At 36.0% G+C, this 27,617-nt stretch overlaps 2 protein-coding genes across 3 annotated transcripts; one reads left to right on the top strand and one right to left on the bottom strand.

The window, feature by feature from the left end:
• Window positions 1–3,654: 3,654 nt before the first annotated feature.
• LOC104240149 (plastidic glucose transporter 4) lies at window positions 3,655–22,053 on the top strand. Its single transcript, XM_009794927.2, has 14 exons — window positions 3,655–3,907; window positions 4,204–4,474; window positions 5,513–5,627; window positions 6,367–6,434; window positions 6,650–6,782; window positions 6,864–6,963; window positions 7,057–7,169; window positions 17,164–17,257; window positions 17,377–17,530; window positions 18,249–18,395; window positions 18,479–18,552; window positions 20,772–20,860; window positions 21,038–21,152; window positions 21,641–22,053. The coding sequence occupies exons 2-14, from the start codon at window positions 4,216–4,218 to the stop codon at window positions 21,821–21,823; spliced, it is 1,644 nt and encodes a 547-aa protein (XP_009793229.1). The 5' UTR covers window positions 3,655–3,907; window positions 4,204–4,215; the 3' UTR covers window positions 21,824–22,053.
• A 714-nt stretch (window positions 22,054–22,767) lies between these two features.
• On the bottom strand, window positions 22,768–26,345 carry LOC104240148 (uncharacterized). Of its 2 annotated transcripts, none has more exons than XM_009794925.2 (4): window positions 26,147–26,345; window positions 23,711–23,771; window positions 23,387–23,600; window positions 22,768–23,201 (listed from the first exon to the last, which is right to left on the bottom strand). In XM_009794925.2, exons 1-4 carry the CDS (start codon window positions 26,258–26,260, stop codon window positions 23,159–23,161), a joined length of 432 nt encoding a protein of 143 aa, XP_009793227.1. In that variant the 5' UTR covers window positions 26,261–26,345; the 3' UTR covers window positions 22,768–23,158. The 2 variants fall into 2 exon arrangements, with proteins under 2 accessions (XP_009793227.1, XP_009793228.1); XM_009794926.2 differs by having other exon boundaries at window positions 23,387–23,588; window positions 26,147–26,329.
• Window positions 26,346–27,617: the final 1,272 nt, after the last annotated feature.

Here is a 27,617-nt window from a genome sequence, read left to right as displayed (position 1 = left end):
ACTAGTTGCAAACATAAAAAAAAATGACAACTTTTATTATAGCCTTCATTCCCCAGTAAGATGGTTAGTTCTTCAGTTAATATCCTCAAAGAAGTCTTCAGCTTCTAAATGAGTAATATTTGCTAGGACTCCAAAATCATCATCTTTATATGCAAGATGTGCCTCGGAATCATATTTGTTTGAGGGACCTGCTTCATCATCATTATTTTGAAAGGTCAAATGTGCCTCCATATTATTTTCTTTCTTTCTAAGGGAGGCTTGATAAAGTTTGACAAAATAATCTGGCGTACGACAAATGCGTGCCCATTGACCTCTCATACCATAACTCTATCTTTTAAAGAATTATTTTGAGGATTCTTACGTTTATTTCCACCATGACAACGATAATTATTTCGCCCCTTTCCATGTCCACGTCCACGCCCACGACTATTGCCATGACCACGACCACAATAATAATTTTATCTTCTTTCAGACTTTTGAGTGGTTGTTACCATATTAACTTCAGAAAATGGTACATAACCAGTAGGACGGGCTTCATGATTTTTCATTAAAAGGGTATTATGTTGCTCAGCCACCAGGAAGCATGAGATTAATTCAGAATATTTCTTTAAACCTTTTTTGCGGTATTGTTATTGCAATATCATATTTGATGCATGAAAGGTAGAAAGAGTCTTTTCTAGTAAATCCTCATCATTCACAATTTACCCACATAATTTAAGTTGGGAAGTTATCCTAAATATAGCAGAATTATATTCACTTACAGTTTTAAAATCTTGTAACCGCAAGTGAATCCATCCATATCTAGCTCTTGGCAATATTGTTGCCTTAAGATGGTCATATCGTTCCTTCAAACTGCTCCATAGTTCAAATGGATCATTTAGGGTTAAGTATTTAGTTTTTAATCCTTCATCGAGATGATGACGAAGAAATATTATAGCCTTTGCTTTATCCTGGCTTGATGTTTCATTTCCTTGTATAATAGTATTTTCAAGAGTTTTTGCAGCAAGGTGAATTTCAGCATCAAGGACCCATGATAAGTAATTCTTTCCGGTAATGTCTAGTGCGACAAATTCAAATTTTGACAAGTTTGACATATTGAAACTAATCACAAAATAAATGGGTTAGAAAGAATAAAAATAATTTTTAATGAAAATATACTTCTAAAAAAAATCAGACAACTAATTAAGAAGTTGATCACTTCAAACATGTAGTATAAATAGAAATGTAAGTAACATACAATACATATGTCAAATAAACAAGAATTATAGAGTACATGAATAAACACAAACAAATATATTCAGTATGGTAAAAGAAAAGCAATTTATTATAAACGGAGACTTGAGGAATAACCATATATGGTGATAAGAGTGAATATATTCAAATATTACTCTCCACCAATTGTAAAGCAATTTAAACTACTATATACAATTATTATTTAGTCACCTTAGTTATCACTACTTTATTTTGTTAGTTTAACACACTTAAAATCTATATCTTATATTTTCTTTAACAATAAGCAAGGTAAGAGAATTGTGTAACATGATCAACTAAAATAAATGCTTAACAGTATATGAATTTGTTAATAAATAGCATATTGGTGCATATATATTACCATAAACTAAAAGAATATATAGTGATATACCTGAAGGAGAATCGAACACAACTAGGATGTGATTGTGAAAAATAGAGGTGGCAATCGTGCTGATAACGTGTTATGGTACTAAAAGCATTTTATTATTAACTTGAACAAGATAATAGAGATAGAAAGAAGGAGGAAAATTTATTTCTTCTTCAATTGTGTGTATTTATCTATCTATTATAAGGCCTTTATATAGGCATGAAAAGTAAAGAAAATATGTCATTGAATATGTCATTAAACATAAAAAATATGTCATTGAATATGTCATTAAGCATTTGTAAAAATCATGGAGGAGGAGTAGACATCCACCATAAGATTTATCTTATAACAAGTTTGTCTAATATTCATTATAGAATTCAAATAAGGTGTGTTAACTTCCTTTCAATCAAAATAATATAAAAATATTGAAAAGTTAGAGATATATATTTTTCTAATTTAACGATTCTTTTTTATTTAAAATATTTGCATAATACAAAATGACAATTCCTTTTCCTTTTTTATATTTTTTCTGACGATTTTCTTAAGATGTTTCTTCCTATTCACAAAATGACATTAATTTTCCCTTTATTTTTTGATGATATTTTAATTTTGTTCTATTAACGGAATGACATTCCTTTTTCTTTTTAATTTTTTCGAAAATTCCTTAAAATATTATTTCTGGTTTGACATTTCTAACAACCAAAACACATCTATAAAAAAAATTCTAAATTAAATCAAATATTGAATTTTTTCCCAAATTAAATGTTGATTGTTCTACTTAAATTATTGTGGTATTCAAGCTAAGTAAAAATATTATTTACGAAAAAATAACTAAAGTAGTAAAGAGCTAAACAAAGGGCAAAAATTATATCTCAAAAGAGTTGGCTTCCTAAAAGCTAAGCATAAAGGCCAAATGAACTTCAAGGAGATCCACCTATTACGTGGGCCCCACATTTTCCTTTTCTATGTTAAGGGAAAGTGATGCAAGTTGAGCGCGTGAAGAAAAAATTAAGTGGGACCCACGTGTATTTGGAGATATGTTTGCAATGACCTAATTACCCTCTGACAAAGAGCTTGCCTGATTATTCTTGACTTGGTTTATTTGGCAATTCACTTAAACCAGAAGCTCCTCTCGATTCCCATTTCTAAAGAGTGAGTAGTAATAATAGTAATTTATAAAACTTGACCTCCTTAATGTTAAATGTCAATGGTGGTCAAATTATTGACAATTAAGCTATACAATTACTGACGGGATTTCAGTACTGAAAAAGTTATTTATGTAATAAATAAATAAAAATATAAAACAAAAAGATAAAAGAACAATGCCTAGACATAAAAAGATCTTGGCTATATGAGATTTATGCACAACTTTAAAGCTTATTTTTGGAGGAATTCTATTTATTGTATAGATGTGTATTATGATTTCATAACCTATGTACTCATCTTTCAATGGCATGTTCTTCATCTCTCAGTTGGCTAAGAATAGCCAATACCATCCTTCAAATATCACATGAAAGCAAGTTGTTTCTCTGAAGAATCAATTCAAATAGACATCCACCTAATTTTTAAAATTAAAAATGATATATAAACGTTTAATATATTATATATAATTAAAAGGTAAAAAGTGAATTAATTTGGTTATGTGCGCAATCCGTATGAGAAGTCACTATATGGGTGGGCCGACCCATAAGCTGGACACGGGCCCATGATGGTCATAGTAACGCCAGTTTTACTTCCAAATTTCACGTGTGATGAATCAGCAATGCCGAGAGAGCAGAGCGCCGTCCACGTCACGGCCCGCGACATCTCCAACGCTAACCCAAATCTAATCTGAAATCCAACTGCATTCTATCCATAACCCCCTCCTTCTACTTTCTTCTTTTTTAATCCCCTTTTCCCTTATTTAATCCCTATATTACGATTTAAAGCTTCTACTATAATCTCTTAACTACTGATACTACAATTAACAACATTTTAAATTTGCTAGCCATATTTTTGTGTAAATATAAAAATGCCTACCACTTGGCAATTAAAGAATAAAAAAACAAAAATCAAGGGAATAACAGAAAAAGAGGTGAATTCTCCACCAACTTCGTTGTTAATAACTACAGTAAGCAAACAGAGGTCTGGATTCTAATCGGATTTCCCAAAGCCACTCTTGTCTCAATTACAAGTTTACAAATATATTTTGATCAGACGCACAAGAGAACAAATACGAGTTCAACAAGCTAACTCTAGAAGCTGCTTTGATTTCATCAACTTCATTTCTTCACTCGGCATATTTCCACTGTATTTGATCCTAATTCCAGTTGTTTGCCTTTTCAATTATCAATCTCAATGCCATTTCCCTTAATTGTTTTTTTCATACTGTGGACTGTCGAGCTCTTTAGGTTATCTTTGCTTCAAATCTGGTTTGATTTCTGATCTGTCGTGCTTGAACTGGATAAAATTACTTGTTTAGTGTTGACGATGAAATGAACGTTGTTTGACTGATAATGATGGTGGAATATGGGCGCCTGTGTATTGCTTTGTTTATTGCCGTTTATTTTGTTGACTTTTCCGTTATATCTACGTTTTCTCCGCAGGTAAACATAAAAATGCAAGCTTCAACTTTCACAGTCAAAGGCATCATAGGTTTTGGCCTTCAGAATCGTAGGATTTTACAAGGCTCTGGTGACTTGAAAAGGAATACTTTATTAGCTTCTAGAAGTCTCCGGATGCCGGAGAGAGGTAGTTGCTTTGGAGTCAATATGGACTCTGCTTCCATGGGGATCGAACTTGGCCGTGCTAGGAAAACTGTTCAAAGTGTCTTTGGTTCATCGGCAAAGGCCAGATCACACCGTGTTCGAGCTTCTGGTACATGTCTCAAGTCTCCTTTTTTTAAATTTATTTACTGAATCAACATTATAGCTTCGGTTGATTGTTGTTTGCAGTCACTGCCTTAACTTTCTGCTCCATTTATGTGTGGAATTCTGAATGTCCTTGTGTTTAATAAAAATATGATATTTTGGTATCATTTGTAGAGTATGCCCCTGTTCGCTGACATGTAAGACTTATTGTGGTAGATTTTCTTCCTTGACGAGATTAGGGACACAATGATGGTCTAGTTAAAACTTGTCTCAGCATCTCATATGGACTGTAGGGATTAGCTCTATTGGATTAAACTGTGAGGCAGTTTGTTGCTGTCTTCACTTACAGATCATTTGTGGAACTGCTCCACATTGGCTCAGTTTCTGCTTATACCTGCGAAGGAGCACTAAATTATGCTATGTTGCAAACATAAGGTGGAAACCTGCTCTAACAGTATATCACCACATTTCTGATTTGGTGAAGGGACAAGGATGGGCGACTAAAATTGGGTAATAATTGGGCCTGCTGTTGCTATGGTGCTGTACTACTGGTATGGTGGTAAGGGTTAGTTGTAATTTGGTGAGAATGATCAACTTTAGAAATTGGTGGGTTTCAGTCCTAACTGGTTGCATGCACAGGTTATGAGTAGGAGATGCCATATCCGGTGGATGGTTATAACGCAGGGAAGATTGTTAAAGAACATTAAGTTTTTCATCCGGGATGGAAACCGAGAGAAAAAATACCTTTTTCTTAGTTTTGGATCTCATATCATGAAACAACCAAAACATGTAGGTTTAGTAAACTTAACTTCACTTTTCCACCTGAGCTTTCTGTTCGAGTAGGTTGTGTTTAGGTTTCATTTTGGAAAAAGGAATATTTCTCATTGTTTTGCCATGTGAATTAAGCATCAGTAGAGTATGTTGTACTAAGAATTTTATTGGAATAATAAGCTGCAACCCGACTGCCTCTCTTTGAATGGAAAAAAAAAAGTCCTGCATGGTGCCATGAAACTTGCTAACAATCATGTCTATTGGTGCATGGCAGGAGGAGATATTGAGGATGCAACACCTCTCAAAGTTCAAGGGCAATCATCTGGATCAGTACTGCCCTATGTGGGTGTAGCTTGTCTGGGAGCAATTTTATTTGGGTATCACCTAGGGTATGATGACATTATATTGATTGAAGAGCATTCGTTTACTGTTATTTTGCCTTACATATGTTATCATAGTTGCCGCTTCATTAAGGTAAGGGTGTCCACAGGTTTGGTTTGTTTTACACACCGGTTGGAAGTAGACTGTGAATGCTGGTTTGGACCTACACCATAACCAAAGAAAATGCAATCACAATATTTGCTTAGTTGGTCTTGGTTGCCACTTCAGCTGTTTGATTGTATGAGCTAAAAATTTGTGTATTCTCGTGAGCGGAACTCAAAGTTTTGTTCGTAGTTTGCATCCCCTATCAACTTTTTGAATTTTCTCTCTCCTCATATAATTAGAACTTATGAATTTCAAGGTATAGTTGTAAGTTTTATGCTATATAAATAACAAATGGGGCCCAAAAAGGGAGGCAAACAACTTGCTGAACTTTAAATGGATCCTGATACCTTCTCGATAACAACTGATCCAAAAGATGGGAAGTTGAATGATAAAAATTCTAATGGGATAGGGGAGTGTTTCTACCGCCATACTTAGATATTCTAAAAATAGATGAATTGGTTCAGTTCTGGTTGGCTGTCTGCTATATCTTTGAGTTGGACTGGACCAAACATTTTTAGTTCAGGCATTTTCCAAGCCGGCAAGGGATCTTTATTTCATGAATATTCTAAGCCTTGCAGTTTATACTTGTAACCTCTGTTTCTATTGTGCTATTTAGTGATAACTGTCATTTTTCTGGTTCAGGGTGGTGAATGGTGCCCTTGAATACCTAGCTAAGGATCTTGGGATCGTCGAGAACACTGTTATACAAGGCAAGTTTTAATTGAATGGTTTTCTTATGTGAAATATAGTTCCAATGGACTACTATCCTGTTTTACTGGTTCCTGAGCTGCTGGAAAGGGTCAGTTCCTCTATGAAGCCTATCTGTCACAGAGTTAATGTTTTGGCTGTGTGAGGACAAAGTTTAATTTGGCAAGCCTTGTTCAGATATAGGAGTATCAAACTTTTATTTGATTGCTTTGAGTAGGATGGATTGTTAGCTCAGTTCTTGCTGGCGCCACTGTTGGTTCATTTACTGGGGGAGCTCTGGCTGATAAATTTGGCCGAACAAAGACATTTGTATTGGATGCGATTCCACTTGCAGTTGGTGCGTTTCTGTGGTATGTACCTTAATAGTTAAAGCTACAATGTCTGATCATTACCATTGATAGAAGTATCTGATATGATGTCAAACCTTCCAGTACCACTGCCCAGAGTGTGCAGGCTATGATCATTGGTCGCTTACTTACTGGAATTGGCATTGGTATCTCATCTGCTATTGTGCCACTTTACATATCTGAGGTGTATATCTTACTCAAAGTTACACCTTTTTGACACTATTTCAATGGATTTACTTTTGTTTTCCTAGCATCCTGACAAACTTTTGGTGCTTAGATTTCACCTACAGAAATTCGCGGCACACTTGGAACTGTCAATCAGCTATTCATTTGCATTGGAATCCTTGTTGCACTAGTGGCTGGATTGCCTCTGTCTGGAAATCCTTTGTGGTAATTTCTCATTACTTATGTTCACAGCAGAAAACTTTAACTTTTAAATGATTGGTACATGAAGTCATCCATAGGCCTTCCAAAAGATTTTGACAGAAGAAAATTCCAACAAGATGGCATGAATGATTCTATCTGGACCTGATTAGTCCAGAACCAATAGGCGTCTTAATATAATTCTAGACAAGTTTGAGATCAAAGTTGGGGTAGTTGGCAGAATTTATCACTTTGATGCCTCATTCTCTAGTCTGCTTATGTATCTTCTGTTATTTTTAACCTTTATGTATTTTTCATTCTTTATAGTCATGAATCTTCTATTGATAATATTAAAACCTAAATACATATTAATTTTAGTTCAGTTACTACTGTATTTCTATTCTTAGTGGCAGGCTTCTAAGTTTTTCAAATTTAGTACTTATGCAATTTATTATTTATTTTTTTCCCAAATACTTCAAACTTTGTAGGTCTTGCATTGATTTTATGGTCTTTTTGTCACGCCCCGAACCTGGGCCTGGACGTAACACGGCACTCGGTGCCTGACTACATGTGACTGAGCGAACCAACTGGCTGGCTGAATCAACATGTGATATCATAACATACTATATGCGGAAGATAAACTAACACATGCCGATGTACTGAAAGTCTGGATGATATAAATCAAAGTGCGGAAATACTAATACAATTCTGAAACATATTTGCAGCCAACATGGCTTAACATGAAAAGACTGAGACTCTGTCTAACCGTTACTCTAGTCTATGAAGCCTCTATTGAAGTATTGAAAACACTGACTATCTGTAAATATTAAAAGTCTGTAAAGTAATGATCATGCCCCGAAAGAACTGGGGATCACCAAATAGCTGGTACGAGAATCCTAGCTCTCGGAATCATCAACCTGTAAATCATTACCTGCATCGTGAGATGCAGGCCCCGGGCAAAAGGGACGTCAGTACATTTGAATTGTACTGGTATGTAAAGCAACTGAAAGAATGAATTATAAATGCTGAAACTGAAACTACGCTGATAACTGAGAATTTATAATTGATAACTGAACTGATAACTGGTAATTGAACTGATAACTGATAACTAAACTGATAACTGGTAACTGATATGATAGCTAATAACTGAACGGTAACTAATAATTGAACTGAAAGGAAGTAAGGATATGAATACTCCTCTTCTGAATGATGAACAACCTGTTTATCTGAATATTAAACTGCGGCCTCAGGCCCAATATATCTATGTGCACAAGCTGTGGCCTCGGGCCCAAGTATACGTATACATAACTGCGACCTCAGGTCCAAAATGCATAAAGCATAAATTGCGGCCTCAGGCCCAAAGATGCATAAAGCATAAACTGCAGCCTCGGGCCCAAATACAAGTGTTCAATATTCAGGGATTTAAAATCAGGAACTGAGAATCATGCTGCAATATATGATAGTGAAATACTAAATCACATTGAGTTACATAATACTGGAATACTGGATCACACTGAGTTACATAATACTAGAATACTGAATAGGACTAGACTAAGACGTGTATTCTTGAACTGATTATGAACACTGAAACTTCAACTGTTTATGACATACTGAGTAATCTATACTAAGACTGGGGGCATCAAACCCAAGTCTATATTGAATACGCACTGAGCTCACAACGTTCAGAATGAAAGTCATGAACGAGTTATAAAGCTAGAGAATAGAAGTTCTACAACTATTCAAGGAACTGGGCTTAACTATATTTCTAAGGCAATTAGTAACGTCATAAAAGAAACGTAGTGTAGGGAGAATCATTAACATTCCCAAACATAGAAGTTAGCCTCACATACCTCAATTTCGCCCCTTATTGATACTACAATGATCCACAATACTAAGAACCTTCAATCTACAATAGCAACATCCAATGGAACCCAATATTAGTAACAAATTCCATAACTTAAGCCATTTAGGCATATTATCAAACACTTGGTGAGTATAAAGCTTCATAATCCCTATTAATGGTGTTCCTACACCCAATAACCCATTCTCTTGCTCTTGGATAAATTCTAAAGTCTCAAATGGTTATAATCAATATTATTCTTTATTACCCATAAGGTAAACAACACCCTTAACCAATAGAGTTCCATTAAATAAACATCTTTCACTCTCTATAATAGTTGGGTAATTAAGCTGGGAACTTATGATTTCCAATCACCATACCAAGAGTTCCAATACTTATTCATACTCATTTTCCCTTAATAAATCCATATATGTAAGTCTAAGGGTGTAGAATTACCTTTTTGGAAGAATCTTGCAAAACCCTCCTTTGAGTTCTTGAAGAAATCCCTTGAAGATCTAAGTATTTTATGTGTAGATTTCATCAATACTAGTGTATAAATGATGAAATTCACACCAAGATAATGGAGATTACTTACCTTGACGATGGGAGGGGTTGGAGGTCTTGAGAGGGTGGAGGAAGACCCTAATTCGTCCAAATAAAGTGGGGAAAATAACCCCCGAAGGCTTTATATCAAAATAGGGTCGGGTTGACAAAAAACGCAGATTTGCACAGTCGCGGCGCATGGGGCGATGCATGGGGCGGCGTGGTAATGAAAAATGTGTTTAGAAATGAAATTTGGAGGTGCTCTGTTAATTTACACGGCCGCGCCGCATGGGGCGGCGCGGTTGTGTAAAATTCTGCGCTGTTTTGGTAATTTGGTCATAACTTCTGGTAGGAGTGTCCAAATGACGAACAGTTTGAAGCGTTAGAAACTAGACTCAAAGATCTTTCATTTGATAGGTTGTGTATCACATAAAACCTTATATAAATGTAAATATGCTCGTGCAAAGTTTGGTCTTGTGCGTACTCATTTGGAATTTTAGTCTATCATGTAATTTTCCAACTTGGCTTAAACTTAGATCTCTCCTTGGACCCCAAATCACTTATGATATTCCTCGTACACTTATTATCACATCCAATTGATAATCATCATATTAATACTCATTTAATGCATCCACAACTGATTCAAATTTGCGGGGTGTTACATTATCTCCCCCTTGGGATCATTCGTCCTCGAATGATTATCCTGGCTGTATCTTCGGCTAACTCCGGACCTTAAATGGGTTTGGTGGGAACATGAACTTTCATTAACACTTGCATACTAAACTGAATGAATACATGATTACTGAATTGATGAGATACTGAACTGAATAGGTACTAGACTGAATGACTACTAAACTGACTAAATACTGAAATATATGGAGATTGTAATTTAAGGTAATGAGAAGGTTAGATATCTTTGAAATTTCTCTAAAATACCTACCAACTAACAGAGCATAATACTAGCTTCATCGGGCATAATAATACGCATAACATGATACATATACATGAACACTTGTCTGTTATGGATACGTGAATTCTGAAGTAACGTGGATACATGAATACTGAACTGGCACGAATAATCCAATGCTGAACTAACGTGAATATCTGATCACTGAACTGACATCAATATTTGAGTATTAAGCTGGCATGAATATCTGAGTACTTGGACTGACATGAGTATCTGAGTACTGAACTGACTTTAGTGTTCTAACATAAGACCTGAATACTAGAAACACAACTGTCGTGACATGAGATTTGAATAATGGAAACTTGAATATTATAACATGACACGTGAAATACTAGTGTACAACCGCCAATTCTGGTGAAAACTCTAACTCGTTACTTGCCCGATGCTTCATAGGATCCTATATGACCCGATATATCTGGGATTGAGCTTTCCTTTCTTCCTGAATCTTATAACACCTTTCATAGGCAAAACGTTTAGAAACACCCAATCATCAACTTGAAACTCTAGGTCTCTATGTTGCATGTTTGAATAGGACTTTTGGCGACTCTGAGTTGTTTTCAAATGCTCTTGAATCAACTTGACATTCTCCATAGGCTGATTGACCAAATCTGGTCCCAGCAACTCCACTTTGCAACTTCAAACCAACTAATTGGCAGTCTACACCTTCGCCCATAAAAATCATGCTTTCAAAATGGGCGAGATAATCCTACTATAAGGTCCATATTTACCATCTCCACTAAAGGATGTGTGTGTTCTGAGGTAAACACTTGGTTTTCTGCTGCTCGACTTTCACTTGCTGCCAATTCAGACACTTGGCCACAAAGTCTGCAACTTTCTTTTTCATGTCGTTCCACCAATAAATCTCCTTAATATTATGATACATCTTTGGAAAATCTAGGTGGATAAAATACCTGGAATTATGGGCTTCTAACATCTTCCTCACTCGCTAAGTCCATCTATGGTTGGAACACACAATCTATCATGGTACCTCAAAGTACCATCATCTCCCCCTTGTTAAAAAGCCATTGTCTTATGCATGTGAATCCCCTCTTTCAGCTACAATAAGTAGGGATCATCAAACCATTTCTCCTTCACTTCCCCTACTAAGGAGGAATATGTCCTATTCTAGACAACAACTCTACTATCTTTGGAGTACGCAAATTGAACTCCTAGCTGGGCTAAGCGGTGAACTTCTTTCACCAAAGTTCTCTTATCTACCTCAATCATGAATTACACTTCCCACACTTGATTATTTTCTTAAGCACTTCCTGAAAACAATTATAGTATTGTTGTGAGCTAAGTCACTGACCACTACTCGGAATATTAGAGTCTCGTGCAATGGCACTGCCCTCGTAATACATAACTGTGCATGATTTTATAGCTTATCTATGATCACTTTATCATCAATAACTAAGTTCGGTGGTCATTCTACTCACTTTGTGTTTCTTACACATGCTAGACATATTCCTTGTGGTAATTATACAATTTTCCCTCATTATCGAACTGATTTTCTTTTTCATATCCATGCTAACTATTCGGGTTTCAAATCTCTAACTGGACTTACTGAAAATTTTTGCTTCACCCCTTAGACCAAAGGTCTTATACTTGCGGATCCTTCTTTTTGTGTTGGGATCCAAATAACCTTCCTTATTTTCTGCAATTCTTTGCACTCTGCGTCAATGACGACTCATCTCCCAACTTACTTCTGAGCTAGGAAAAACTAAATTATTCACATAACGAAAAGCTAATATATTCACACCTATCATACACAATCTTAATAATTTAACTCTGCTCACACTGTCAATCTTGGGGAAACCCCTTTTCTATAATACTTAAAGGGTATTCTTCTATAGTTTGCTCTCTCACTGCTAGCTGATTTTTTTCCACTGCCACTGTACTTCGGGTTTAACTTAAACTCTTTGGGTTCTAACATGTGTTTGGTGTTTCAAACTGTTACCCACTCACTAGAGATAACCTGGCTAAGTGAATCAAATTTTACCTCTACTAGCTCTGCTGAAATTGCTAATTCACTATATTTACTCAAAACTTATTTACTATTCTTTTACTAACCACCTGCTAGCATCATATTTTCTTGCTCTACTTTGAATAACTAAGTGAAGCATAAGGTTTATCCTAACCTTCCTCATAATCTGACCATATTCTTTTGCCGTACACTATCATTCTTTTTGAACTATGCACATGGATCACACTTGGGGAAATTTCATCTGTCTTAAATAAAATTGGAATATCTAACCCCAAACTTTCTATACACTTCAAATTCATTACAGACTATAAACCTCCGGCCTAACACATAGTCACATCATGTGAAGGGGAACTGTCATATATTTTATCTCACAATAATAGCCACTTCGTATACAAATTTGCTGACATGGTACTTTCTAGTTCTGATTTGAATAAATCTAACCAACTTAAAATCATTCCCTAAAATTCAATGTCGCCTGCTCTTGGTTCTCATTTCGACATCATATTATTCTTAGCTATATTTCCCTTAGGCTCTTTTCTGTCCAAAACTATAGTGATCAATTCTATGCCTTTTTGGGTTGAATTCTTAACCTGTTACACCGTGAGGTCTGACATGTGGATACACTGCCATACACATCTGATAATCACTTTATGCACCATCCGGTGAGTTTTGGGTCTTAATACCTAAAACATGAGAAGATTTTGCTATAATCACTGTTACTTACATTTTCTTTGAGCATCCATATGCATCACTGTATACTCCTAAGTCTCCAGAAATTTTGAAACACTAAGAATTGAATTGGAGGTCTGGTAACTGAATAACAAACAACTGGCATACTGAATAACCATAAACCTGCTAACTGAAAGACTGTATAACTGGTAACTGAGTTAAACTGATAACCATAGAACATAATGACTACTTTTGTACTTTCTGATAAGGTTATGCTCTAATCTGTACTACTATCCATTGCATCCCACTTTCAACATCCTCTCAACTCTTATTTGTTACCAACATGTACTCCATAGATATACCCCAATGTGCAATTGTCCTCTCTAGAACCATAGGTTTCTCCTGCGCGTCGCTTGGGCATCCAATACATTTGGAATTCGATAGGAAGAGAAGGTAACTGTTCCACTAAGCTTCATGGCACGATCTAGAGTAGAAAGAAGTGAGACAATCCTGAATGTCCTCGTAGTTAACCATGAGTGGCCGCCACACACATATAAAGGAAACTCCACTGGACACGACTTCATAGACTCCCTAGGACTTTTGAACCTGTTGCTCTGATACCAAGCTTTGTCACGCCTCGAACCTGGGCCTGGACGTAACACGACACTCGGTGCCTGACTACATGTGACCGAGCGAACCAACTGGCTGGCTGAATCAACATGTGATATCATAACATACTATATGCGGAAGATAAACTAACACATGCTGATGTACTGAAAGTCTGAATGATATAAATCAAAGTGCGGAAATACTAATACAATTCTGAAACATATTTGCAGCCAACATGGCTTAACATGAAAAGTCTGAGACTCTGTCTAACCGTTACTCTAGTCTATGAAGCCTCTATTGAAGTACTGAAAACACTGACTGTCTGTAAATATTAAAAGTCTGTAAAGTAATGATAATGCCCCGAAAGAACTGGGGATCACCAAATAGCTGGTACGAGAATCCTAGCTCTCAGAATCATCAACCTGTAAATCATTACCTGCATCGTGAGATGCAGGCCCCGGGCAAAAGGGACGTCAGTACATTTGAATTGTACTGGTATGTAAAGCAACTGAAAGAATGAATTATAAATGCTGAAACTGAAACTACGCTGATAACTGAGAATTTATAATTGATAACTGAACTGATAACTGGTAATTGAACTGATAACTGATAACTAAACTGATAACTGGTAACTGATATGATAGCTAATAACTGAACGGTAACTAATAATTGAACTGAAAGGAAGTAAGGATATGAATACTCCCTCTTCTGAATGATGAACAACCTGTTTATCTGAATATTAAACTGCGGCCTCAGGCCCAATATATCTATGTGCACAAGCTGTGGCCTCGGGCCCAAGTATACGTATACATAACTGCGACCTCAGGTCCAAAATGCATAAAGCATAAATTGCGGCCTCAGGCCCAAAGATGCATAAAGCATAAACTGCAGCCTCGGGCCCAAATACAAGTGTTCAATATTCAGGGATTTAAAATCAGGAACTGAGAATCATGCTGCAATATATGATAGTGAAATACTGAATCACATTGAGTTACATAATACTGGAATACTGGATCACACTGAGTTACATAATACTAGAATACTGAATAGGACTAGACTAAGACATGTATTCTTGAACTGATTATGAACACTGAAACTTCAACTGTTTATGACATACTGAGTAATCTATACTAAGACTGGGGGCATCAAACCCAAGTCTATATTGAATACGCACTGAGCTCACAACGTTCAGAATGAAAGTCATGAACGAGTTATGAAGTTAGAGAATAGAAGTTCTACAACTATTCAAGGAACTGGGCTTAACTATATTTCTAAGGCAATTAGTAACGTCATAAAAGAAACGTAGTGTAGGGAGAATCATTAACATTCCCAAACATAGAGAGTTAGCCTCACATACCTCAATTTCGCCCCTTATTGATACTACAATGATCCACAATACTAAGAACCTTCAATCTACAATAGCAACATCCAATGGAACCAAATATTAGTAACAAATTCCATAACTTAAGCCATTTAGGCATATTATCAAACACTTGGTGAGTATAAAGCTTCGTAATCCCTATTAATGGTGTTCCTACACCCAATAACCCATTCTCTTGCTCTTGGATAAATTCTAAAGTCTCAAATGGTTATAATCAATATTATTCTTTATTACCCATAAGGTAAACAACACCTTAACCAATAGAGTTCCATTAAATAAACATCTTTCACTCTCTATAATAGTTGGGTAATTAAATTGGGAACTTATGATTTCCAATCACCATACCAAGAGTTCCAATACTTATTCATACTCATATTCCCTTAATAAATCCATATATGTAAGTCTAAGGGTGTAGGATTACCTTTTTGGAAGAATCTTGCAAAACCCGCCTTTGAGTTCTTGAAGAAATCCCTTGAAGATCTAAGTATTTTATGTGTAGATTTCATCAATACTAGTGTATAAATGATGGAATTCACACCAAGATAATGGAGATTACTTACCTTGACGATGGGAGGGGTTGGAGGTCTTGAGAGGGTGGAGGAAGACCCTAAAATTCGTCCAAATAAAGTGGGGAAAATAACCCCCGAAGGCTTTATATCAAAATAGGGTCGGGTTGACAAAAAAACGCAGATTTGCACAGCCGCGGCGCATGGGGCGATGCATGGGGCGGCGTGGTAATGAAAAATGTGTTTAGAAATGAAATTTGGAGGTGCTCTGTTAATTTACACAGCCGCGCGCGCATGGGGCGGCGCGGTAGTGTAAAATTCTGCGCTGTTTTGGTAATTTGGTCATAACTTCAGGTAGGAGTGTCCAAATGACGAACGGTTTGAAGCGTTAGAAACTAGACTCAAAGATCTTTCATTTGATAAGTTGTGTATCACATAAAACCTTATATAAATGTAAATATGCTCGTGCAAAGTTTGGTCTTGTGCGTACTCATTTGGAATTTTAGTCTATCATGTAATTTTCCAACTTGGCTTAGACTTAGATCTCTTCTTGGACCCCAAATCACCTATGATATTCCTCGTACACTTATTATCACATCCAATTGATAATCATCATATTAATACTCATTTAATGCATCTACAACTGATTCAAATTTGTGGGGTGTTACACTTTTTATCAGGGAATTTCTTTGTGCCTTGTTTTTGGTTTTCCTTGAGAAAGAATTTGAAGTAAAATGATTACTTCTAATCAGCAATGGTTCTAATTGCTATTAGCAGTGCCATACTCCAGCTTTTGGTGCTAAAGCAGAGAGCAATACTCTGTTTCTGTAGTTTTGACATGCAGTGATCTTTTTGGAATGTCCCAGATGCCAAAAATGTTCATGCTTAGGGAATATTTCTCTAAACAACCATTTTGGATATTATTGGAAGCACCAAATCAAGTTGTGTACCTCTGAATTTTAACTTTTGTAATTGAAGCCAGAGCAAGCAGGCCCCCACAGGATTACCTGTTACAACAACAACAACAACAACAACAATGGCCCAGTTAAATCCCACTAGTGGGGTCTGGGGAGGTAGCGTGTACGCAGACCTTACCCCTACCCAATGAGGTAGAGAGGTTGTTTCCGAAATACCTTCGGCTCAAGAAGACGAAAAGAGGCAATAGATCAGTACCATCAAAAGAAACCATGAAACAAAGAACAACATCACCAAAACCAGAAACAGGATTACCTGTTAATGTTATTTATTTGTTTACTTATTTCTGGGCCTTACTGGATATTCTACTTCCATATATCTCTCCTTAGCCAGTTGAATGACTGACTATTTCTTATTGGCCTTTCTAACTGATATCTTTTGCATCTACCTTGTTTACAAATGAATAAGGTTCAACAACTAGTAGTTGCCAGACCTCAGAAACACTAACGAGCATGGATTTGTCTAACCTTTGCAGTTCTTGTGATGATTAAATTTTTGGGTTAATGTTAAATCCATTAAGTTACTTGTCTCCCAATTCATATGTCAGGTGGAGAACAATGTTTGGTATAGCACTTATTCCATCTGTTTTACTTGCGTTAGGAATGGCATTTTCTCCAGAAAGTCCTCGGTGGCTCTTTCAGGTTTTCTCATGAGATCTTTCTTTCTAGCTTGAAATCTTCGTTATGGATTTCCTTTCTACTGCTAAAATCTATGTCGGAGACTTATAATCTTACCTAAACTATTCACTTTTATCTGGCAGCAAGGAAGAATTTCTGAAGCTGAGACATCTATTAAAAGGCTATATGGCAAAGAAAGAGTTGCTGAGGTTATGGGTGATTTGGAAGCTTCTGCGCAGGGTTCTTCAGAACCAGATGCTGGGTGGCTTGATCTTTTTAGTAGCCGCTATTGGAAAGGTATATCTTTGATCGATAAGTATTGGAGATAATGTTGATTATACGTGACTGTTTAAGCGTCTGAACCTCAGTTCTCTATATCCTTAGGTCTAATAGTTTCCTGTCATATTGTTAAAGAACGTACTTAAATTTCTGTACATTTTGTCATATTGTTAACATTTGGCTTTTGGCTGTTATCTTGTGCCACCATTGTCAGGAACTTTTAAACAGTGGTGTGTAGTTCTGTTCTGCTGCAATAAAGAAAAACTGTCTTTCAGTTATTTTGCTTAAGTTCCAAACCTTAATTATCACTGAAGCATAGGTTTTAGTCTGGTATGTGTCTCCTTTTCTTTTCTTCTTGTTATTCCTCGATCAACTTTGCCTTTTTTGTTTTTTGGGGGAGGGAGGGGCAGTGTTTGGGTTTAAATATGTAGAATAATGGGCCTTAAATTCTGTTGTCCTCCTCAATTCGTGACCTTCATAATCTTCTTGGTTGGAAGAGAACTGTTACTGACAACTTAATTATTCTCCAGACAATAAGAGCCTAAGTTTATGCTTGTACGCACACATTTCTCCACCTAAGTTTGTTCGTAATGTGCTATTATCAGTCTATGGTCACTCGTTCCTTAGTTCCAAATGTATTTGATAGTTTGAGCTCCTGATATTTCTGTGCTATATTGTACAACCAAAATGAGACAATTGTACCGCCAAAATGATCTAATTGTTGTCGTCATTGCAGTTGTTAGCATTGGTGCAGCTTTGTTCTTGTTCCAGCAGTTTGCTGGGATAAATGCTGTGGTCTATTATTCCACTGCAGTGTTCCGAAGTGCTGGAATTTCATCTGATGTAGCAGCCAGTGCTCTGGTTGGAGCAGCCAACGTCTTTGGTTAGTCTTCTCCTCAAGAGTTCCGAGAACATCTGTTACTAAGTATAGAATATATTTTTCTAATTAGGTATATATGTATCCAGGGACAATGGTGGCATCCTCTTTGATGGACAAACAAGGAAGAAAGAGTCTGTTGCTCGTAAGCTTTACTGGAATGGTACGTCACTTTGAGTCCTTGATGGAGTTTATACATACAACTTACTTGGAACTGAACTGCCTTAATCCTTTAAGGAGTGATATTTTTACTTTTAGTCGATTATTACATGTAATCTCTTTAAAGATTATGGTAGCATTTGGATGGACGCGCGCACACATATTTACATATGAAAAAACAGAAAAATCTTCATCGAAACAGAACATTCAAAATTTTTGTTTGTTGAAGGACCTTGTACTTCCAGAAGTTCTAACTATCTCTAGCACTAGCAACGTTATACCCTGTCATAGTGTGATGCAATTCATTTACGCAGTAGAGACAGTGACGAATCTTATCGTTTGAATTTAAGTGATAAATAAACCACTTTTTAAATCATTTTCTGTTATTGGTTATGGTTTGTAAGAACCTAAAGAAATGTAAAACTCAGTTTATATATTCATGATCAAAATTGATATTCTTGGTTAAAAACCTTATATCCTTGCTTAGAGGGATATCTAGACCACTTTGCTTGGGCCTGTTTGGAAATAACTGTTTTGATTTGGAAAAAACCAGCCATTGTTTTTTCCCCCATAAAACCATAATGCTAAGTTGGTGTTTTGAGAAAATAATTCTTACAGCACACGACCAGTTCTTCCAAAACCAAATGCAAAATCCTAACACAAACATTGTTTTCTTTAGAAGGAGACCAAATTTATACAGGACCAAACCGTTTTCTAATCCAAATGTCAAATGTCATGGCATTTGATTTCTCTTTGTGAATCTTAGACTTCTAAGATGATAATGTGAAACTTAGAACCATAACCATAACAGAGAATTTCACAGACCTTAACCTACCTCGTAGTTTAAGATTTTACAGTAGCCTCCCTTATTTCGATTTTTCTGTAACAAGATTGATTTAAATGATAGAATATTTCTATTATTCCAAAGATGTCCTTGTGTATCCTTGACTGAAAATGGAGAAGCGTGTAATTCTCCCAATTAATAGACAAACTGTAAGTATATGAACCTATAAAATAGGTTGTGGGTGTGGAAGTTCACACCATGCAGATTTCTCCGCTTCATTTAAGTGAGATGGAACACCATTAGAAGCTAAGGTCCAGTGATTATATACCTTCAGATTTAAATCTTCATTTTTCTCCACTCTATTATACTTGATTTTACCCCAAAGTTTAGGATAATATCAACTAAAAAAAGGACAGCCCAGTGCACAAAGCAGCCCGCATTCACGCAGGGTCCGGGAAGGGACGCACCTCTAGGATAATATCAACTGATAATTGTTTGACGCCTGCATATTTCTATGAATGCCATAGCCATTTCACGTCTTAGTGGAAGCCTTATTGTTGCTCGTGAACGAACTTTGGGCAGTCCATTATGGAAATGAGGAACTGAGTTCAATGTGATATAATTAAATAAGTGATAAGCATCTTACAATTTTCTTTTTCTCTTTTTCCTTTTTGGCTCTCTTAATTCTTATTTAAATTTTCTTGTCGAGTTTCTATATTTATTTTTTAGCACACAGATAGTACTATTTTTCCAATATATATAGCATAAATGATTTTTATTTAAAATTGAATAGAGCTTCTTATTACAAATATAGCACCTAATAATCAAGGTAAAAATGGCGTCAACTTCGGGATGTATAACAAGTTATTATTTGAATTCAATTTCGTTATGAATAAGGAAGTGAACATAATATCTCAACCCATGATTAATGTAAGTATTAGAAATGTAACCTTGATGGATTTGTGAAAATTTTCTATTCAATAATTAATATCCAAGAAGGGCACTTTTATGAAAAATATAAAAATCTTATAATTTCAACAAGTTTTGTTATGAAAAGATCAAAATAAGGAGTGAGTATAATATTCCAAATCACAAGGGAAGTTAGTCTTATAAAGGTAAACTTGAGGTCTTTGAAATACTCCATAACTATAAGCATCCCGCAGAGTAAATTCCAACATGAAGCTCTCTGGGATAGCTTGCCTAAGACTTGCACGGTCTTATCCTAAACAATCCTTGGCAGTTGAACTCATTTCTTTTTGCATCTAGTTGTCAATGCTAAGATGGTTCTTTAGCAGCATCCCATGCATGCATATGCTGAGGCCTGAGGGACATGACGCTTTTATCCTCCTGATTTATGGCTTGTTTCTGATTTATTCTATTTTAGCTTTATCTTGTTCTATCCATCTTATTCTGATTCTCATCATATTCTCCTTTCACAGGCTGCATCAATGATGTTGCTTTCCTTGTCCTTCACTTGGAAGATCCTGACACCATATTCTGGCACACTAGCTGTTCTTGGTACTGTCCTGTAAGTATCATGTGCTTCCCTGCTGTTAGATCATTACTCCTCCTTTTTTCCACCAGAGCAATTTCTTCTGTTATTTGGCCCTTTTTTTTCCATTGTCAATGCAAATGATTTTTTGTTTTTAATAAGGAATGCAAATGAAATGTATATATATATTTCCTGTTACCTTTTTTCCTTCAGCTACGTGTTGTCCTTCTCACTTGGTGCTGGTCCTGTTCCTGCTCTTCTACTTCCTGAGATATTTGCCTCCAGAATTAGGGCAAAAGCGGTGGCTTTGTCTTTGGGGATGCATTGGGTGAGTCTTCTTTTTCCTTTTTTTGACAAACAAAAGGTTATAACTGCTATAAACATCATTTATGGTGTTCCGTGATTTAGCTGGAAGCAAACTTTTATGCCAAAGTCCTAACATCACAATAAGCTGAAATGTGTGCTGACAGAAGTATGCTCGAATGTCTTCCGAGTATATTTCTCAATGCCATGCCTCTCGAGTAATATAGCATGTCAGGGTGCTTAGAGAAATATGCATTTTATTGAAGCACCAAACACAGTAGTCCCTTGGCTCTTTGATTTTTAGTGTATCGTTTACTTCTTTCGTTTAAGAAGTATCTTTTGCTTTTGATTGTTATTTTCCCAGCATGAGCTGTAGGAAGATAAATATGAAAAACAGAAAAAGTAGGAATTGATTGTGGTGGTATTTGCAGCATTGTAAGATTAGTCGAAGGTTCATTCACTCCATGTTTACTTATTGTCTCTAACAGCCAACTCATCTTTCTCCTTGAACAGATATCAAACTTCTTTATTGGCCTGTACTTCTTGAGCATTGTAACTAAATTTGGAATCAGTACGGTGTACCTGGGATTTGCATCCGTTTGTCTTCTTGCTGTCATGTATATAGCCGGTAATGTCGTGGAGACAAAAGGGCGATCACTGGAGGACATAGAGCGTGAGTTAAGTCCAGCAATATGAGTGGTACCATATGAACAGCTGAGTAATTTCAGCTTCCGCCATCCAGTGGTGTAGATTTTGAAGAGATACTGCCCAGTGGAAGTCTGTTGCGAGACTGGAGTTGTATCACTTACCCTTTAGCCGTCTGTTTGATTTTCTTGTACTTCGGCATCAAGAATGGTGCGACATTGTAACAAACATGCAACTGGTATGAAAGATTATCCACGTATAAATGAGTATTTCAGAATCCATCTCAAGACTTTCTCAGCGTTAATTATTTGTGTACGGTGAAGCTTAGGTATGCAAGTTGCTTGATAGTTTTATTCCAAAATGAGAAGTCTCCAAAGCCATCGCCAAACGTCTTTTCAGCCTTTGATTATTTACTACTGTACTTACTTCAGTGAAGCTTAGATCTGTTAACAATGAGGTGTCATCTGACAGTCACTGCCTACCTGAAATAAGTTATTTTGACCAGAGGGACGGCAATATTATACTGGACTCCACTGTGTTCAAACCTTTATACCCGCAGCTGAAATCAGTAATTCTTAGGCAGTATTAGCGAGATTAGTTGCTGAAATTAAGTATACATGACGAAGAAGTTTAATTGGATCCATCGTTGGATGTTGCATCGGAAGTTGAATCCACAGAAGGTGTGTACTAAAAGGCAGCCCAGTGCATTAAGCTCCCGCTATGCACAGGGTCCGGGGAAAAGTCGGACTACAAGGTGTGTACTGCACAGCTAAATAAGAAATCTCAGTCAATTATCTAAATGACTAAATAAATACCTAATAACGAATTGAACTCCACCCAGTATAGATGCGACAGTGTTCTGAAAATTAAAAACACCCATATAGGTTGTTTAAGAAGATAGTCGTCAGTTCCAGACAAACCAGTTTGAGAGCAAAAAAGGGACTGGGCGTTGTTGACATAAAGAGGAGACAACATACTCCTAGTCAGTTAGCTGGATATTCAGACTATATGATCTCTTGTTTCTTTCTTTCTTCTTTTGCAAGAAAAACACTATCGATTAACAAGCAAAACACATCCAAATTTACAAGTGAAATGTTCAAGCCCTTAAGAATCAGAGCGATTTAGCAGAAATTGGTTGATCTACACCTAAGTCGAGACTTTTTTTTTTAAGTCGAGACTTAATTCCCATTTCCTCATAAACCTAGAGATCAATATACATCTTGACACTTCAAAGCTTGGGTTTACAAGGGAGATAATTTAGTCAGAAATCATCTTAATTCATACAATCATCTTATATTTGACCCGTAGATCAAAGACGCTGCCTCCAATGGATTTTGGAGCAATCTAGCATGGTAGCAGCATTGCAAACTCCAGAAGGTGATGTCTCTACATATTGGACTTCCTTTCCCATCTCTCCTTGGTATCAAGCCTACAGTTGGTCAAATATGCACGATTAATAAAAGCATAAAGTACACAAAGTCAAAAAGCAAAAGAAAGGAAACATAACCAACCAAAATGCCACACTTATGGTACCATACTGTTAAATTTGCTTTGGCATTAAATCCAATTGTTTGCTCTAAAAGTAACAATAGCAAACATTTTGAAAGATCATACCCCCAATGCAACTTCTGCCGCTTTTTTGACAGTGAATGTCCTACTAGATTGTCTTCTTGTGAGGATGAAAGGTCCGTCAGACTGCTTATGGACAATGTAATTCTTGGATCTTCAGCTGTTTTAATTGATTTTTCACCCATTGCCTCCTTGCATTTGGCATTGTCATCTTTACCATGATACTTTCCCACCTCGGCAAGAGTTCCTGAAAACTTCTCTTCATCACAATGTTAACAAGAAATTCATAGTCAATAGAAAATAATAAAACAAATAGGAAAAAATATAGTTGAAAATGTAAACAAAGTGTGGAGGAATCAAACAACACACCTTTTGATTTATCCTTGACCTTTGATCTTGCTTTTATTTTTAGGCGTCTTCGGTGCAACTCCTGGCAAATCCAATGCATATGATATTTAAAAGATCAATCCAGTCATACTAAGATGAAAGAAAAAAAAATAACGATGCACACACATCTCTATATCCAATTTCCATATGGTTAATTGATGTTGTCCCTAACCTGTAGCTCAGCAAGCAAGTTCTTTTAATAAGTTTTATAATAAAACAGTACCAAGTAGGTACTGAATGTATACAAAGTGTCTGGAGTTGCCTCCTATCAATGTAATGAGTCGAAGAAACCCAGAATGTCTTCCAATTCAATTACAAGGTTTTTCCTGCACCTAAAGTACAAATTTGTAGACACCTATATTTTACATTTTCCATGGCCAATGTTTCTTTCAACTTCCAATAGGTTCAATAGTATCCGATAGCATGATTTAACACAGAACTTACCATCCCTGTTGCCAAGCTCGGCAAGCAAGTTTTGAATCTCTCTGACAGATCATTCATTCAGGCCTCATTTGTTTGCACTTAATGGAGGTCTGAATCTTAATCATTCAGATCTCAAACATTAAGCGTATTTGTTTTTAAAGCCTGAATCTTAAACATTTAGATCTTAATCAGTGTGTTTGTTTTTAAAATTTGAATCTTAACCATTTAGATCTTAATCAGTGTGTTTGTTTTTTTTACTTCACAACCACTTTATGGATCTGAATAGGTCTGTATGGTTAAGATCTTTAACAAAGACTTAATTTCATTAAGATACTATCATACACATTCATTACTAACTGCCGCCACCGCCTACCATTATCAACTACTACTACCACCACCACCACCATCCTCAACCATAGCTGCCACCACTACCACCACCCATCACCCCACCACCATCAGCCTCAATCATAACCACACACTCACCCACCTCAAATTACCACAACTAACCACCCCATTGCCATCAATAATCATAGCCGGCACTGTCCACCATTATAAACTACCACCACCCACTATCACCTTCCTCAATCACAACCACAGCGACCACCCACCATTATTAACTATTACCATCCACCACCACCATCCTCAATCATAATCGCTATCACTACCAATTTATTAAAATTTTATGTTTATTAATTTTTAAATAAAGATAAATTTTATATATTCAGATGTTAAAAAAACAAACAATCTTAATCATTTAGTATTCAGGTCTTAATAAACATCTTAATATTCAGATGTGTATTGAATCGATGTCTTAATCTTAATACACTTCTTCATATTCATATATGTATTCAGATTTAGACGTCTTAATCTTAAAAATAACAAATGAGGCCAATGTTGTTGTTGACAGTATTCTTTTGATATATTCTTTTTAGAGCGCTTTTATCATCTCGTAACTATGTATCCAACCGATTGGCCCAAAACCACAATAACCCTTATTCCACGACTTAGAGAAAATGTTTAAGGGACCATTAATTGGAACATCAAAATATATATGTGGAGAAACATTGAGAACCTTAAAAGCATCCAACAATCACTTATAGCATTCTGAGCAAAATAGTGCGATGTATTTTAACATATGGAACATCTTCTTTTCCAAGTGAAATTCCCCTTCATAATTTGAAAACATTTGCAAGTACTTAATTCCACATGCTACATAAAGGAAGTGAGGCAGACAACTCAATGTATTTCCACTTAATACCCTTCTATTGATTCTAGTGTTTTCAGCATAACCAGTCAATGTATTTCAACCTTTTCAATTTTGCTTTGGATACTACTGTTAGCAAATGTTTATATTGCATAATTCAACATAAAAGAGCGAACAAATGACACTGCTAGCTCTGCATCCTCTCATACAATAAAAGAGACCTCCAATATCAAGACTTACAACTTCCTCTAGTCCTATGTATTCAGCCAATGTATATGTAGTTCTAAGCAGGGGCGAAGGCACACTTGGGTTAGGGTGGTCAACTGGCCACCCTTTGTCGGAAAATTACACTGCTTATATAGGTAAACTATTAGATTTTGGAGGTACATAACATGTAGAACACCCTTTGTCGGATTATTTTTTTTACTTATTTCAAGTTTGAACACCCTTGATAAAATTCCTGGCTTTGCCACTAGTTCTAAGGTTATACAAGTTTGGTTACTTGCTGCATCACAGACTTCCAAAGTAACATCAACCAAATTTCCTAGCAAAGCACAAGTTCAAAACTGGAAATAAATGAATAAAGTGAGGAATAATCTAGAAAAACAACCAACGAAAAATCCTGGTTTTCCCACCACATTCAGCAATTACTACTTTTTCAGAGAGAAAAAAGAAGAATAAATGGAGCTAATTTTTAAGGTGTATGATTTCAAACAACAAGGTTGGTTCAATTTAGATATTTTATCGTATGATAAAATCGACTAAAGTGATGCAAAGGACAAAGGGGTTACATGAAACTTGGAAATTTGAGCAGGGTTGAGACCCTTTTTGGAGGTAAAATTGGGCTGTAAAGATGGTGCTGATGCTATCGCAGCTTCTCTCCTTCCGTCGTCTTCTTCCATCATCAACCAGGTGGAGACCCGACTCTAACCCGTTTTGCGTGTGGCAATTTGTTCGGGCCTTTGGGGTTCAATTACTATAATGGGCCTCGATAGTAGAGATCCCAAACCGGGTGAATTTAAAAATGCCACATTTACAAGTGGTAATTGAAAAATAGTCATAGTTTCAAAAGTAATCGAAATTAAGTCATTTTTAATGTAAAGATAAATCTGAACGAAAATACTGTTCGAAATTCGAAAAATATTCCAGCATATTATGCTGGAAGGTGCTCTAATCTTCAGTATATTATACTAGAACTTTCCGTATGATGAAGTTCCAACATAATATATTGGAAGTTCATACACAGGTGCATCAATCTCCAGTATGCTATGCTGGAACTTTTCGTGTTGCAGCAAAATAGTGGTTATTTTTCAATGACTTTGCAAGCGCTGACTATTTGTCAATTACCAGTCCAAAAACTGGCTAGCCCGTGCTATTTTCACCCCTAGACTGTATGGGTGATTTACACAAAAGGAACTTTTAGGAGCTGGTCTTAGCTGAATATCCCAAAATTAGCGGTATTTAAAAAATAACTTCGAAATCGCATATAGTTCTTCGGGAGTTTATCTACCTGATTAAATTATTCATTAAAGTCTATCGAATTGTCATACTTTTGCTCTTTAGGATTTTTTTTACCGAATGATAGAGTTTATGTTGTTATTACTCTATCTATTTTTTAAGTTGTTTACTGAAGTCTATCAGATTGACATACTTCTATTTTTCAGATATTTCTCTACTGAGTTGGTAGAGCTGATGCTATATTTTTCTCCACCTATCTGTTAAGTTGTTCATCAAAGTGGAATTTCTATTGAAATTTCACATATAGAAAATTTTTCAATCTCCAGTGTATTATGTTGGAGTTTCACCTCTAAAAAAATTTGAAATTCCATATCAATTACTGGAGTTCTTACGTGTTTTAGATAGGGGTAATTTTTGTCCAGCTTGTATCTTTGCATTAATGAGTGGCTAGTTTGTAAATACAATTTGAAAGGTAGCTAAAAAGTGACTATTTATCAATTGTTCCCTATTTTTTTCGGATCAATAGTACTCTGTGTGGTCCAAAATATTTACGGAAAAAGGTCAAATACGTTCCTATACTATTGAAAAAGGTCTAATATTGCCCTTCGTTATACTATCGGCCCAAATATATCTCTGACATCATAAAAGTGGTACAAACCTATCCTTCCTCCGTTAACTGCCTCCCTATGACAACATTTCATTACTACCTCACCATTATACTCCCATTTTCATCCCTTCCCCACAACCTTTCTTTCCCTTTCGTTTGAAGAAAATCACATATCAAAGATATACAAACAAACTATA

This window comes from Nicotiana sylvestris, chromosome 2 (genome assembly GCF_000393655.2).
Source record: "Nicotiana sylvestris chromosome 2, ASM39365v2, whole genome shotgun sequence".
Taxonomy (NCBI): domain Eukaryota; kingdom Viridiplantae; phylum Streptophyta; class Magnoliopsida; order Solanales; family Solanaceae; genus Nicotiana; species Nicotiana sylvestris.
This window is presented reverse-complemented; position numbering and strand designations above follow the sequence as displayed.

Excerpts from the sequence above, each read along its gene's own strand:
- LOC104240149 (XM_009794927.2), top strand. The coding sequence starts at position 4,216 with ATGCAAGCTTCAACTTTCACAGTCAAAGGCATCATAGGTTTTGGCCTT. Across the intron at positions 7,170-17,163 it reads CTGTCTGGAAATCCTTTGTG|GTGGAGAACAATGTTTGGTA; the intron begins GTAATTTCTCAT and ends TTCATATGTCAG. Across the intron at positions 21,153-21,640 it reads TGTCTTTGGGGATGCATTGG|ATATCAAACTTCTTTATTGG; the intron begins GTGAGTCTTCTT and ends CTCCTTGAACAG.
- LOC104240148 (XM_009794925.2), bottom strand. The coding sequence starts at position 26,260 with ATGATGGAAGAAGACGACGGAAGGAGAGAAGCTGCGATAGCATCAGCA. Across the intron at positions 23,772-26,146 it reads CTCAAATTTCCAAGTTTCAT|GAGTTGCACCGAAGACGCCT; the intron begins GTAACCCCTTTG and ends TGGATTTGCCAG. Across the intron at positions 23,202-23,386 it reads CGGCAGAAGTTGCATTGGGG|GCTTGATACCAAGGAGAGAT; the intron begins GTATGATCTTTC and ends GACCAACTGTAG.